Source organism: Grus americana, chromosome 2 (assembly GCF_028858705.1).
Source record: "Grus americana isolate bGruAme1 chromosome 2, bGruAme1.mat, whole genome shotgun sequence".
Classification (NCBI taxonomy): Eukaryota; Metazoa; Chordata; class Aves; order Gruiformes; family Gruidae; genus Grus; species Grus americana.
In genome coordinates, this window is record NC_072853.1 from 131642985 (window position 1) to 131657667 (window position 14683).

Below are 14683 nucleotides of genomic sequence, written 5' to 3' on the forward strand. Positions count from 1 at the left end.
GAGCCCACGAGGGCGGGCGCCACCTTCCCGACTCCAGCACCTACCCCAGAAGCGGCTCCCCTCACCCCGCCCCACCGACCGCTACAGCGACCCCCAGCCCCACCGCCGCCTGTGAGAGGCTGAGGGGGAAAGTTAGCGGCGGGGCGCGCCCTCCCCACCCCCGCTCGGTGCCGGACGGCAGCTTCCGCCGCCCCCGCAGCGAGGAGGCGCGGGTGTCCCCCGGCGGCGGCGGGCGGCCCGGGTACCCTGCTCCTCCCGCTGCCGGCGGCCGCCGCCGGGGCAGCACAGCTGTTACAGAGCCGCGCTGGTCCCTCCTCCCAGCTGCGGCTGCCTCATCTCCCCCCACCCAGCCCGTCCCTCCCCTCCGCCGCTCCCGACGCTGCTGCCGCCGCCACCTCCTCCTCCTCCCCACCCCCACCCTCTCTCTCGCTCCCCATCTCTCTCTCTCCGTCCCGTTCCCCCCTGCCCCCGCCTCTCTCCGCCCTGCCGCCGCCGGCCCTGGCAGAGCAGGCACCGCAGGGGGATCTCGATGTAACACCATGACAGGCATCGCCGCCGCCTCCTTCTTCTCCAACGCCTGCAGGTTCGGGGGCTGCGGGCTCCACTTCCCAACCCTGGCGGAGCTCATCGAGCACATCGAGGACAACCACATCGGTGAGTGCCCCGCGGGGCCGGGGCAGGGGCCGCGGCCGGGGCAGGTTAGGGCAGGGCAGGGCGGGCGGCGGGGGCGCACCGCGGCGGCGGGCACGGGGGGCGTGGGGGCCGCGTGTGCGGCGGCGGCGGCGGGGTGGGGGGGGCACAAGGTGCAGCGGGAGCGGGGGCGCGGCGGCGGCCGCCGGTGGAGGGAGGTCGGTGGGCGAGGAGTGGCAGGAGGGGTCCTGCGGACGACGTGGAGGGCTCCTCGGGGAGGCGGCGTGCGGCGCGGCGGCGACGGCATGGGTGGGTGCGGGGGAGGCGTGCAGCCCGCCAGCCCTGGCGAGGGGGAGTTAGTTTGCATTGGCAGGAGGGAGCGCAGAAGCCCGGAGGAGGGAGGAGGACGGGCACAGCACGCCGCCTGCTGCTTCCGCCCCGGCTCTGGCTGTCAGGGCTCCGGGGAGGGAGGGAGCCGCCGCCGCGGCAGCCATTCCGCTTCCTCCTCCTCCTCCTCCTCCCGCGGCCGCTGCCGCCGCTGCGTCCTGTCAGCGCTGTTGCTAGGTGTGGTGGGGAGGACGGGTCGCGCTCCGGCAGCACCGGCCGCCGCAGCGCGGGAGGCGCTTCTCGGCGGAGGGAGGCCGGGGCCGCCGGCGCGGTGGGCGTGGAGGGAGGGCCCGGCGGCGGGCGGGAGGCCAGGCGGCGGCGGCAACGGTGGGGCCGGCGGCCCGTGTCGCCGGTGCAGCCCCCTGGGGCCGACCGGGCGGGAGTCGAAGGCGGCCGCGCTGGGACCCGCTCCCGTTAAGCCGCGGAGCCTAGGCCAGGCCGCGGAGGGCGGGTCGGGCAGCGCCGCGCTGGATCATCACCTGTGGGCTCCCCCCGCGCCGGCGCAACGGTCGCTGCCCGGACGGCCGCCGCCTCCCGCTCCCCTCGGCCGCCCGTCCCGCCAGGGGCGCGGGGGCGGGGACGCCGCCGGGCCTGCGGCCGGCGGGGCGATGACTCGTCAGTGCCTTCCCGGTGAGGGCGCCTCATGGGCGGCGGGCGGGAGCGTGCGCAGGGGCCGCCGGGGCCGCCCCTCGGCAGGGCGGGCGGCGCCCAGGGGAGGAGGGGGCGGCGCGGCTCCCGGCCGGCCGCGGGCGCCAACTTTCCCTCTTTCCCCTCCGGCGGGACCGGCCTGCCCGCGCCCGGCCGGGCCTGAGCCGTGCCGGCGTGGAGCGGCTGCCGGCCGGCACCGTGCCGCTCGTCCCGGCTGCTAAGCAAAGCATCTCGTCCCTGCGCCGTCCCCAGCCGGGCACGGCCCCGCCGCTGGGCTGCTGCCGCCCCGCACCTTCGCTCTTCTGCCTCGGCAGGTGTGCTGCCTTGGCTTATAGGCTACTTCCCCTCTGAAACTTCTCGACTTTATCTTTTTGCTAATAAAGTACAATGTTTAAACTGTCAAAAACTGAGCTAATTCTTTGAAGTGGACCAGGTTTTACAATCTGGGGGAAATACAGAAGTTTTAAGTACCCAGAGACTCCCTGTTTCACTGGAAGTGTAAGGAAACGACATGCTGGTACAAAACAATGAACCTACCGTGCATTTCAGTTTATTAAGTTTTAATAGGCAGGCCTGAATACCTGAAAAAAAAATCACTGAAGTTTAAATTGCGAGTGTAATGTTACATTAATGTAATGTTATAGGTCAGCGAGATGAAAGGTGTGGTTCTCATAATTATCACAATGCCTAGTATGAGGTAACAAAACCACATACCACAAAACTCTGTAATTTATGACTCGACGTGGTGCAAGCATGCTGTTGTGATATTGTTGGGGTTTTTTTTTTAATCTCAGATTCTTAGCTTTTCCTACACAGTGCATCACATTACACCAGAAAGCCTTAGGGGAAACAGTTTCCCAAAATGAAAGTTCATAAGTCATCTTGTGTGTCCCTCAAGTGGTTTATCAGCCCCTAGGTGCCATAGCACGCAGGGTGTCAGAAAAGGTATAGTCTAGTCCATGTGATCTGTCCATTGCTCTTTAATCCCTGATCAGTGGCTGTTATCCACAGAGAGAAGAACTATGTGCTGAAATACGATAATGTCTTAATAACTATATATTCTTTAGCCAGTATTCATTACTTTTTTTCTATCTCAAAAATAAGAAAGTATTACAGATTCAGCCAACACGTGCTGGACACAGAACCGAAACTTTGCACGTATGACGTCACACATGCAGCTGATTGAGTACAGACTGGTGGAGAGTGACATAAGGTTGCTTGTACGTTAGCGTTTCACCTCAGCATGATGGCAAGTTAAACTTGACCTGTTTGTGAATACAAGATGCAGGTACATTATGTTACTCACCTGTATCAAACACTGGAAAAATCAGTAGGGAGTTGCACTGGTGACACCGACTATGGATCCCAGATCTTGCATGGAGGCTCAGCTGTAATTTTTTGGTGTGTGTGAGGGGCTCCTGGCACAGCGTGAAGGAAGAGAATCTGTGATAACTCACCAGATAAACGCTTGAGCAAAAAGTGATTGACCTTTCTGGAGGCAGCTGGGAAATAAAGGAATAAATGTCTGAATAGGAGCTTGTGTTGGAATTGCTTTCTCAGAAAGTCTGATGCAAAGCATTCAGTGTTTGCTGTCGTACAGGTCTAGAAATGTGCACTAAAATTTGTCATGTTAAAAATTGACTGTAGTTTTTGGCATATAGAGCAACGAGTAACATGCCATATAAAACATACATTACTTTGGACATTCAGCGTGTGCTGCAGGAATAAAGAAAACTTGATTATTTTCCATTATTAGTTTAAACTGAAGTGGGCAATTGCTGGGCAGACAATGTTGCAGCACAGATAACAAACTTGATGCTGCAAACAGCTCTGTGTGGGGAGGCGTGTACGGCACAGGCTTGTCGTGGTCTGGCTGCTGCAATGCTGCTGCTCTGCCACATTTTGCGTGATGGGTTAATAGTCGTTCACATCATCAGTGGCGAGCTGCTAGGAATTTGGTGGGTTTTTAGAGCTGTATTGTGTCTCTGAAAAAGTGGGAACAAATACTTATCAAGGAATTTTTAACTTTTTTTTTGTCAATCTTGCAAATAAAACTCAATTTAGTATTAAGGAAACACTGTTGTAGCATTCTGGGAACAGAATATATTTGGTTTCTGAGGGCTTCTGTCACTGGTTTCCTTACTCATAACATAAATGAATAATCATAGGGTAATGAAATAATTCACTGTACAGTGGTTTGGTTTTTTTTTATCCTGTGTCTTAGTGGCCACCTGATAAATAGCCAGTTACTTGAAAAAGTATCAGTGCAGATAACCTGGGAGTGTTGTGCCCTTTGGATGAAATATTCAACTCTGAGATGGTGCTATGTGCCCATCAGCATATCAGCTCCTTTCTGGGTTTTGCGTTTATGTATTGAAGACTTCTGAAGAGTTAGGCTAGCTCGGGACCACTGCTCTGGGATCTTTCAGAAGGCCCTACTGGTGTCCTCTGGAACATGACCACGTTCTGCAGGAGGAACTCTTTTAAGTCTGTAGCAATACTATCAAACAGACTGTATTCACATTTTCTGTGGCTCACAGCTGAAAATAGACATTGATTTAAAATTGCTGATTAGTAAATGCTTCCCTGGGACCTTTTCCTACCAGTGTGTTGTCCAAGCAACCTGAAGTGCTCTTACCTTCTCTGCAAGCGTGCTGAGCAGAGGGGCTTTTAGCCTGCCTTGTTAGGCCATCTCCCTGCCTCTTGGTTTTGACTGCTCCATTCCTTTGCAGGTAGCCCAGCTGACTTTTCTGATGTCTCTAGCCTGGGAGCAAAAGGCCTAATTTACTGCTATTCGCCAGATTCACGCTGTAGAATGGAATGGAATGGACTTAACCACTCGATTCCCCAGAGTACTGTCAAGAGTGGAGAAAATAAAAAAAACAACCCTAATCTGCTGAGTATTCAGCTGTGCTAACATGGCAAATTTTATTGCATTTCTGCAGTCCTGGTAGTGTCTTCAGCTGTGATGTTGGGAACAGCACTTCTGGTTTCACAGAGCGTTTCTGAAATTACCTTGAGTTCTTAACTTGGTGTAAGTAATCTTCTGGGACATTTTCAGCTGTTGATAGAAGCCCAGAGAGGCACACCCTTTGGTTTCTGGATTTCTGCCCACCTGCCCCCCCCCCCCCCCCATTTGATTCTTCATCAGTCTACCCATAGCTGAACTGCATCCTTTAGAGTGGCGGGGTCAAGTAGCTCCTTAAAGCTAGTTGCTAGTTTAATTTACTCTGCTGCTGAGGAGACAATATTTGAGCTGAACCTCTTAATCATATTTGGACTTTATTTTTTAATTTTTGCTTTGCATTTGTAGTTGAAGAGTATTTTTAATCATGTGTATGGATGAGGTGGTTGTTTGTATGAGCCACTGTGTGTCCAGTTGGTTTGTGATGAGTACTGACATGCCGTATGCACCTGTGTGGCTGTAGGGATGATTTGAGCAGTTCTGCTTCTCCTGAGACTCCTTGAGCATTGAGGAGAGGGATGTCAATGAAATGAGTGTCTGAACATACAACTGTGGGCCCAAAGAGGTGGAAAGGTGGATAGGAGGAGATACAACAGATAAATCTCAAGACAGTCTTACCTTAATGGGAGATGAGTTTGTGAATTGTATTGCACTGAAACTCCTAGAAGAATTTGAAGGGAAAAAACAAAAAGGCCATCTGCTTACACAGTAGTTGCACAGACTAAGATGATCTACTAGTGCTGAGTGTTTCATCAAAACTTTGTAAGAAGTCCCAGTATTGGACAGTTTCCAGTGAGGTATTTGTGTAGCATTGCTGTCGGAACTGGGAGCTATGATGCTTCTCATCAAAGCTGACCAATTCCCAAATACTGGGATGGGACCTGCAACAGAACAGTACTTGCTGTGGGAACAGAGGCAGCTGCTTTCCTAAGGGATAGGATTAGCAGGAAAAAGAAAACTTCTTCAATAAAGGAATAGTTGCAGAAGACAGACCAAAATCTTGTATGTAAAATATGACCCATCTGGAAAGTTCAGGTTTTTTGAAGGGGGAAGGAGGCTTCTGAAATTCTGTGTCTGGTGGTAACTTTGGCATCTGCTACCTTCAGTGACTTCAATTCTTGTTTAATATTGGGCAGTCAAGGGGCCAAATTCCACAGCAAGGCATTTGAGTGGTTTAACAATCCATTGGCTGAATGCATGCAGCTTGCTTGAAGTTGGTCCTTTCAATATTTTCTCAGAAATGCTAAGAAAGGTTGGGCTGTATCCTCACTTCGATAGTAAGAGGTGTTGAATTACAAGCTGGGTGTGAGCACATGCAAAAATGGCATTCGGTATTGCTAAAATGTTTGCTTCACTCCCCTCTCCTGTGTTGCCCAAACTTCCACCAGCATGTTGGATAAAGTGCAATATGACATAGATGACAACTTCTATATTGGAGCCCACAGTATGTTGTGTAAAACAAGCGTAAAAAGATGCAACCCTTTTATGTTGCTAGTGGTGAGGACGAGGGGCTACACGCTTCAGCATATGTGGAAGGCCTAGAAAACTTAAGTCCATGTGAAAGATTTTGTTCACTTAAAGCTGAGCTCTTCAGAAGAGTATGAACATGGTCTAAGTGGTTACTGTCATGTAGCTTTTTTTGTAGCATTTTGCTCATTGTGTAAATTAATGTTTGGAGTTGAGACGGGCTGTTTTGAAGAGATGGTAGGTCTTAACCCAAGGCTTTTTACACTGAGAGTGATGTGGCAACTAAGTATGTGGATACTCTGTTCAGTATTGGGAAATTGAAGGGCAGACCTGTGCTCAGTTGCCATGCTATGTAATGTGCATAAACCTGTGGCCTTGCAAAATAAATGAACAATTACATGTATTTACCTCAGCAGTACTACTAATTATTGTTCATGGAAAGCAACTAGAAAAACCTAATTGTGGCTATGCTGATTGTAAGTTCATCCTCTGCCCAGTACTTCTCTACAGCTGTAATTTTTGTTATTTATGGATATGGAAAATGCATTTTCGCAGTGATGTGGAATGACATATGTTCCAAGGATGTTGCTCATTCACTTTGCAAGTTGGTGTGGTGAGGAATGCTCTTCTACTTCAGGATGGCTTTTCTATCAAATAGTCTTTTTTGACTAACAGTTCTGATCAGCACTTTTTTTCCCCTACTTGTAATCACAGAATCACAGAACGATGGAGGTCAGAGATCATCTAGTCCAACCCCCCTGCTAAATCAGGATCACCTACAGCAAGTTGCACAGGATGGCGTCCAGGCAGGTTTTGAATATCTCCAGAGAAGGAGACTTCAGAACCTCCCTGGGCGGCCTGTTCCAGTGCTCTGTCACCTCAAAGTGAAGAACTTTTTCCTCATGTTCAGATGGAACTTCCTGTGTTCCAGTTTGTGCCTGTTGCCCCTTGTCCTGTCACTGGGCACCACTGAAAAGAGTCTGGCCCCTTCCTCTTGACATCTGCCCTTCAGATACTTGTAAGCGTTGATAAGATCCCCTCTCAGTTTTCTCTTCTTCAGGCTAAACAGACCCAAGTCTCTCAGCCTTTCCTCGTACAAGAGATGTCCCAGTCCCCTCATCATCCTCGTAGCCCTCTGCTGGACTCTCTCCAGCAGTTCCCTGCCTTTCTTGAACTGGGGAGCCCAGAACTGGACACAGCACTCCAAATGTGGCCTCACCAGGGTAGAGTAGAGGGGGAGGATAACCTCCCTCAACCTGCTGGGCCATGCTCTTCATGCACCCCAGGACACCATTGGCCTTCTTGGCCCCGAGGGCACACTGCTGACTCATGGAGAGCTTGTTGTCCACCAGGACTCCCAGGTTCTTCTCTGCAGGTCAACCCCTAACCTGTACTGGTGCTTGGGGTTATTCCTCCCTAGGTGCAGGACCCTACACTTGCCCTTATTGAAATTCATTAAGGTTCCTCTCTGCCCAACTCTCCAGCCTGTCCAGGTCTCACTGAATGGCAGCACAGCCTTCTGGTGTATTGACCACTCCTCCCAGTTTTGTAATCTTGAGTAGAGCAGGGCTTTGGATTCTTTTCCAGTTCCAGGTCTGCTTTCCTTTCCTCTTTGGGTTCGAATATAAATAGTGATAAAATGTAGGTGCAACATTTGTAACGAATTCTAGGTTATATTAATCCTATGGAGGTAAATGGAATTGTCATTAAACTTTAACTAAAATGTGATTTTTGATACTTCTGTGACATGAAATATCATAGAATCTTTAAGGTTGGAAAAGACCTCTAGGATCATCAAGTCCAACCGTCAACCTAAAACCACCGTGTCTACTAGACCATGTCCCGAAGTGCCATGTCTACATGCTTTGTGAACACCTCCAGGGACAGTGACTCCACCATCTCTCTGGGAGCCTGTTCCAATGTCTGATCACCATTTCAGTGAAGAAATTTTTCCTAATACCCAATCTAAGCCTCCCCTGGCACAACTTGAGGCTGTTTCCTCTTGTCCTATCACTTGTTACTTGGGAGAAGAGACCAACACCCACCTCACTACAACCTCCTTTGAGGTAGTTGTAGAGAGCAATAAGGTCTCCCCTCAGCCTCCTCTTCACCAGACTAAACAACCCCAGTTCCTTCAGTCACTCCTCATAAGACTTGTGCTCTAGACCCTTCACCAGCTTCGTTGCTCTTCTCTGGACACGCTCCAGCACCCCAATGTCTTTCTTGTAGTGAGGGGCGCAAAACTGAACGCAGTACTCGAGGTGCAGCCTCACCAGTGCCGAGCACAGGGGGACAATCGCTTCCCTAGTCCTGCTGGCCACGCTATTTCTGATACAAGCCAGGATGCTGTTGGCCTTCTTGGCCACCTGGGCACACTGCTGGCTTGTGTTCAGCCGGCTGTCGGCCAGCGCCCCCAGGTCCTTTACTGCCAGGCAGCTTTCCAGCCACTCTTCCCCAAGCCTGTAGCGTTGTGTGAGGTTGTTGTGACCAAAGTGTAGGACCAGGCACTTGGCCTTGTTAAACATCATACAGTTGGTCTAGGCCCATCAATCCAACCTGTCCAGACCCCTCTGCAGAGCCTTCCTACCATCAAGCAGATCGACACTCCCTCCCAACTTAGTGTCATCTGCAGACTTACTGAGGATGCACTTGATCCCCTCATCCAGATCATTGATAAAGATATTAAACAAGACTGGCTCCACAACTGAGCCCTGGGGAACACCGCTTGTGACCAGCCACCAACTGGATTTAACTCCGTTCACCACAACTCTCTGGGCTTGGCCTTCCAGACAGTTTTTTACCCAGCAAAGAGTGCACCCGTCATATGTTCTTGTTCTGAGGTTACCAAGTACACTGAGGCTAAAGCGTGTTTTGATGGCGTAAAGAATGGTGTATTTCCTCGGAAGAAAGGGCTGAAAACAAACATCTGTGAACGTGCTGCAGACTGATTTTTCCTTTCTAAGATTGAAGGCCTCGCATAAAGCCAATAGGGATCTCGCCTTTTTCCTCTGTCAGCTTGAGTTGCTTTGGGTCAGGCCCTTTGCAGGGCTACATCCCTACCATCGGCAGGGACTGCTCCTCTTCTATGCTAGCAGACCTAAACAAATACAAGTCAGAAAATGAAAAACTGAAGGAACATCAGGTAACTTGTAGCAGTTGTGCTACAGTTCACTTGTGTGGGCCATACTTACCTTTGGGGGAAAGTTTATAGTGATTATCACGTCTACTCTTCAGGGCGTGAGAGGATGTTTTCATAGCTCACCTGCAATCCTTATGAGAAATGTAAAATAATCAGGTGGCTGCCAGTCAAATTATCTTTTTTTTCCACTTCATCATTTGTTGGGGAATGTGAAAAGACCAGGAACGGTATAATAAAAAATAATTTCAGGAAGAGGTGATGCTAGAAGGTGAAGAAACACCTGTTCAATCTGGAGACAATCTTACCTACTATTGCTTCCTCCTATATAATATAATGCAAATACAAACAAGTAATCAGAAATATCTTGTGTCAACCTGGAGAATACTTTACTACAAAAGAAATAAGCACTGGAGGCCAGCTGCTTCTGGTGTACTCTTTATGTTGCTCCTGAATGTGCTTTTTTTCTTTCTTTCTTTCTAATTCCTTTTCTTGAATAAGCTGTGTTTCAGTAAGAATTATTTTTATTTGTCTCTACTAAGCACCAGTAATTCAAAATATAGATTATAAACATCTAAGTAGCAGCTACATACACTTTGAGAAAGGCAGAGACAAAGATTTTAATGTTAATTTGAAATGGTGGCAGTTAGAAAATTGATTTGCTAAATCAGCTGTATTTAACAGAAAAAGCCTTTCATTTTAAGGGAATGTCTCTCTGAATAATTTCACAATTAAAATTAAACAACTGATTCCTGTTACTCAGTGTCTAAGTCTATCCTGAGACTTTTGCCAAATACTTTGGGGGAGTACATATGGTTTATTAAACTTACCCTTAGTTAAAAGAGGCAGGAGCAATGTTCTGGTCTGTAGAATAGAAGAAATACTCTGATTTATGGTTTAATGATTTTCTTTTATTGTAATTTTTGCATTTTTCACCCTGAATCCTTAGGAGGCTCCTTCTTAACTTTGCTACAGTAAACAAGGGGAATGGATTTCTTCACCACAGATGCTGATGACACTGCGATGCTGATTGTGTCTCTGATCAGTGCCCACAATGGAGTACATTACTACTGTGCAGTTTAAGATACTGTAATTCATTCAAGAATGAACTGACTTAAATTCAGGTGTGAGTTATATCTTTTTAACATTCCATCTTGTGTTACAAAGGATGGAGTAGAACTAGAAGAAGAAATTTATCAGTTTAATGGAAAAAAAATGAGTGGGAATTTGGAGCCAAGCTGGTCAGTTCTCTATGGCCAAAAAGATTAGAATTTGATTGTGGATGAATTTTGAAACATTTCTTCTGATTTTGAGAAAGATTTCACTGTGTGCTAATAGACACCATCTTATTTTTTAAGAGTTTTTTGTGAAAAGCTGAGCACTTTCATTCTTTCATTTTGAAATGTTGGCATTGCTGAAACTGCTCCAACAAAATGTTTTTTTAATTTAGGAAATATTTGGACACTTCTGCACTTCTGAGATTTCCCCTCCTTTTTCTTTTTTTTTTTCCCCTCCCCCAATTCTTCGTCAAACTTGAGTAAGCTGCAAACGTTTCTGTTCCTTCTGGAAATACATTTCCCCCCCCCCCCAACTTATTTTGATAGATAGTAAATATTCATTGAATAAAAATGGAGCTGCTGAATATCTGAGTATGCTGTGGAAAGGAGAAATAGATGTGAAGTATCACTTATTTCTCCAGCAGTGTGTAATATAGTCACCATCTTACTTTCTGGGCATTAACCCAATAGAAGCAAGTGGAGCTGTAACCCAGAAACTGGGAGGCAGTACATTTAAGATGCGAGAGATGCAGTTTCACTGCTATATGAGATTGGCACGGCTACATGAATGTGAACTCGGCCCCTTATGTGGTAGATGACAGTGACATTCAGTGAGGAAAACAACACTCTGTCATTATTTCAGTCATTTATTTTGATGCAGTCCTGCTGTGTGTCTTCATTGGAGAGTAGGCGTGTGTATTAGTGTTATGGGAGTGACCTCAAAATTCATTTAAAGGCTTCACGTAGGCTTCAGATGCTCGTCTGCTTGCAGGTGAAAACTGCATACCAAATTGCTGAGGTCTACCCTTGCTTTCTTTGTTTTCAGATCAAAGGACTGACATTGATCCAAGTAAATTCGGTGACAAGCTTGTAGGAAAAGCCTGGAAGCTTACAGGTTTTTCTAGCAATCTGTTGGAAGAGTGTTGCAGCTTCTGTAACTTGCTGTTGAGTAGAGGAGTGTCTGGCTACCTTGCAGCCATCACTGCTTGTTCTGCTGGGTTAAGTGGGTTATATGAGAGTTGTTAGTGTCCCAGCTTTAATGTAAAAAATAAACCACTCATATACCCATCTGTATTTCAATTTGGGGCTAGAGATTTTTTTCCTGTTTACCCCATTAAGCTCTTGGGATGCCTGCAGAGCCTTCCTGCTGAGGCTTCAGGTCTTCGTTATCTGAACGTTTTTTTTGCATAGAATAGACGGAGGAAAGATAAGTGGAATTTTAAGGAAAACCCCAAATAATGGCTTTTCCCCATAGATTTATTTGGGCCATATTGCAAGAACTTCCTGACTCATTTAATAAGTATGCTAATGTAAAAAAGATGGATTTGTGGAAGGGGAGTGAAAAATCTCTGCAGCAGTGAGAGCACAGAAAGGGGAAGAGGCTCAGGGGTGTGCTGCTTTGTGCGCTCAGGCTGGGGGTTATTTGTGCAAATGCAGACTACCATGGATGTGGCAGGGTGGACCAGGCAGTTGACAGCTTCATCAACAGTAACAAATGAAATAAACATTACTTAGTGCTGCTATGATATTTGGAAGGAGAAGAAAAGCTTATGAGGTGTTTAAAATAAAATCCCATGGTTGCGCAGCCTTCCAGGGAGGAACTAGGGTGGTCTGGGGCCCTCTAGTGTAGTTTTAAGTGCTCTATGCTCCTGGGAAGACGGGGCAGGGTAGTGGTGTAGTTGTGGAGGGTGGGAAGATAATGTTACATCAGTTGTTTGGCTTTTTTGGGTGGGTGATTTTTTTTTTTTTTTTTTGTATACACTTCCATGTCACAGGGCTATGCTAGGGAGTTTTCCCAGGCTCAGTGTAAGCACTTGCTATACTTTAGAGAGACTTTCTAGCTGTGCTGTAGGACTCTTTCCACACAAGTCCTAGCATTGGTAATAACTGCATTTTCCTTACACCTCAGAAAATCTCTTAAATTGACTAAATACTCCCAAACTATGTAAATGCTCTTATAGATGGGAAATGCTGACACTGTAGCTTATCAGTCCTCATCTACCGGTACATAAAATTGTTCTCATTTCAGCTATCCAGTATAACCCATTTCTTGCTGGCAAGTTTTTGTGAGATTGTGAAGAGCCTGTCTTCAGAACAAATTACTCCATCTTTGCTGACAGTTACTTTGGCGCAATTACCAGGGCTCTCTGCAGAGCAGATTCAGCAGGGAGATAAACTCTGTATTGGACACCGTGATCTGGAACATAGTTATATGCCAGCGAGTTTTAGTGGCTTGTTCAACCTGCTTCCAGAGCCAGGGTAAATATCAAGAGCTTGTTAAGGTATGCAACAATAATTGGATGCCCAGGATGGGGAAAAGGTATTTGTTGCTGTTATCTTCTGTGGATATTTTTGGTTGTGTTCCTGTATTTTAATATTAAGAAGTTGGGTTTTAATCTATTAAAAAAATCTTTGCTTTTGAACAACTCTTACCTGATGAATTTTAGCTCTGGTGCAATTGTCATATTGCTGAGTTTGAAATGATTGTAAGACATGTATGAGAAATTCTGTATCTGCTCTTGCTGTAACTGAACTGTACATATGACCTTAAATGCATTTCAAATATTGAAACAGATATAAATTAATGTTCGTTATTATTATAAGCTTAATGAATGTTCTGGAGAAATACTGGGTTAATTGATAGCTGTTATTTTTTTCTCAATGTCAACCTTTTTCCTTTCTTTTTTTAAATAAAAAGTGCAGTTCCATAGCGGTATCACCCTTATTCTGCATTATTCCACTGACCTCTAGAACGTGGTGGGTGTACATCTAGTGACCCCTTCTTTTCTTGCAAACAGCACAGTGTGCCAGCCACAGGATTGCTTACTACCACCAAGTATTCTGGTAACGAAGTGTCTCTTCCGTAACCCTGCCTATGTGGAAGTCATAGCATTTACGTGTGAAAATCAAATCCCCTTGCTCCTCCTGCCAAGCCCCAACCCCTTAACACTGGAAAGGAGTGGAGTTCCAGGAAAGGCGGCCTGCAATGGTATAAGTGCCTGCTGAAGATACTTGGTACTTCATGAATTCAAGATTGAGCCCAAACACATAATTTTGCCATTGTTTGTTCTATAGTAGCAGGTGTGCATAAATATTGAATGTGTTAGTATTTGTTTATAATCTCTGGTGGTGGTGTGTGGCATAGCATAGAATTGAGTATACAGTTTTCTAGAAAGTATTGGTATGTGTTGTGATAATTTAAAATTTATTATGCAACCATTGTATTCCATTAGACTTCTTATATCAATAATTAGGGACAATAATTCATGCTGATCTGTCTGCATGTGTAATTTTAAAATACTAATTGCAATTGAAGACCAAGTAAATGTTTCTTTCAGAAGCCTGTGGAGATGCAGGTGGTTAGGATTAAAAGTAGAGAACTGAAGAGAGGTGGTTAGGAAGAGCCCACACAATTAGTTTGCTTTTGGCAAATTGACACAAGATAGTAGACTGCAGCGGTAAGAAGAAAAAACCTTCCGGTACCTGTATTTTGGGAAGACAGTTGTGTGGGATTAGTCATCCTTTCACAACGGAATAAACAACATACATACTAGGAGGTGGCATTAAATCTTTTTTTTTCCTTATCTATGTTGACCTGTGGAACCCAGACCTTTACATCTTCTTTCTTCTGTTCTTTCCTAGCTTTGCTTCCTAAACCAGGAAAATTCAACTCCCTTCATCCCCCGCCAACTTTCTTCTTATCTGCCAAGCCGTGACTGGTGGTGGAAGGAGAAGGATTATAAATGCCATACCTACCTATTACTGTTCGTGGAGCAAACTCTGCTCCAGTGGTGGTTAGCTTTTGATGAGCAGTTATGTTCAGCAGAGCGTTCTGCTACATGTACACACAGACCACAGATTTTGGTTCTGAGTGTCCCAAAGTGGTTTGCCCTTTGCATAATAAGTATCCACCTAGCAAGGCATTCTGCGTGCGTTCTGTGGTAGAGTTGGTGGGTACCTGGTTTACTTTTAGGCAAATCAGAAATTGCGTACTGTTCTGTTACTGCTTTAGAAAAAAAAAAAAAATCTCCAGCTGGCATCTGTGCTCACCTGCTGCTGACCCTTCTGACTGTTCATTCTGTTCTCTTCTCCTGTTGCTCCACAGATGAGTGGTTTATTGGAGCTTTATCAGGGCTGCTGCTGCTGTTCCTCTGTCCTGGAACCACTGAACCA

At 46.9% G+C, this 14683-nt stretch overlaps 1 protein-coding gene across 1 annotated transcript in view; it reads left to right on the forward strand.

The window, feature by feature from the left end:
* The first annotated feature begins 365 nt into the window (after positions 1 to 365).
* The window catches only part of JAZF1 (JAZF zinc finger 1), a 201992-nt gene continuing 187674 nt past the window's right edge, over positions 366 to 14683 (forward strand). Inside the window, exon 1 of the mRNA XM_054818081.1 lies at positions 366 to 654. Within this exon, the coding sequence (XP_054674056.1) occupies positions 540 to 654 (115 nt within the window). The 5' untranslated portion in view covers positions 366 to 539. The remainder of the gene's footprint in view (positions 655 to 14683) is intronic.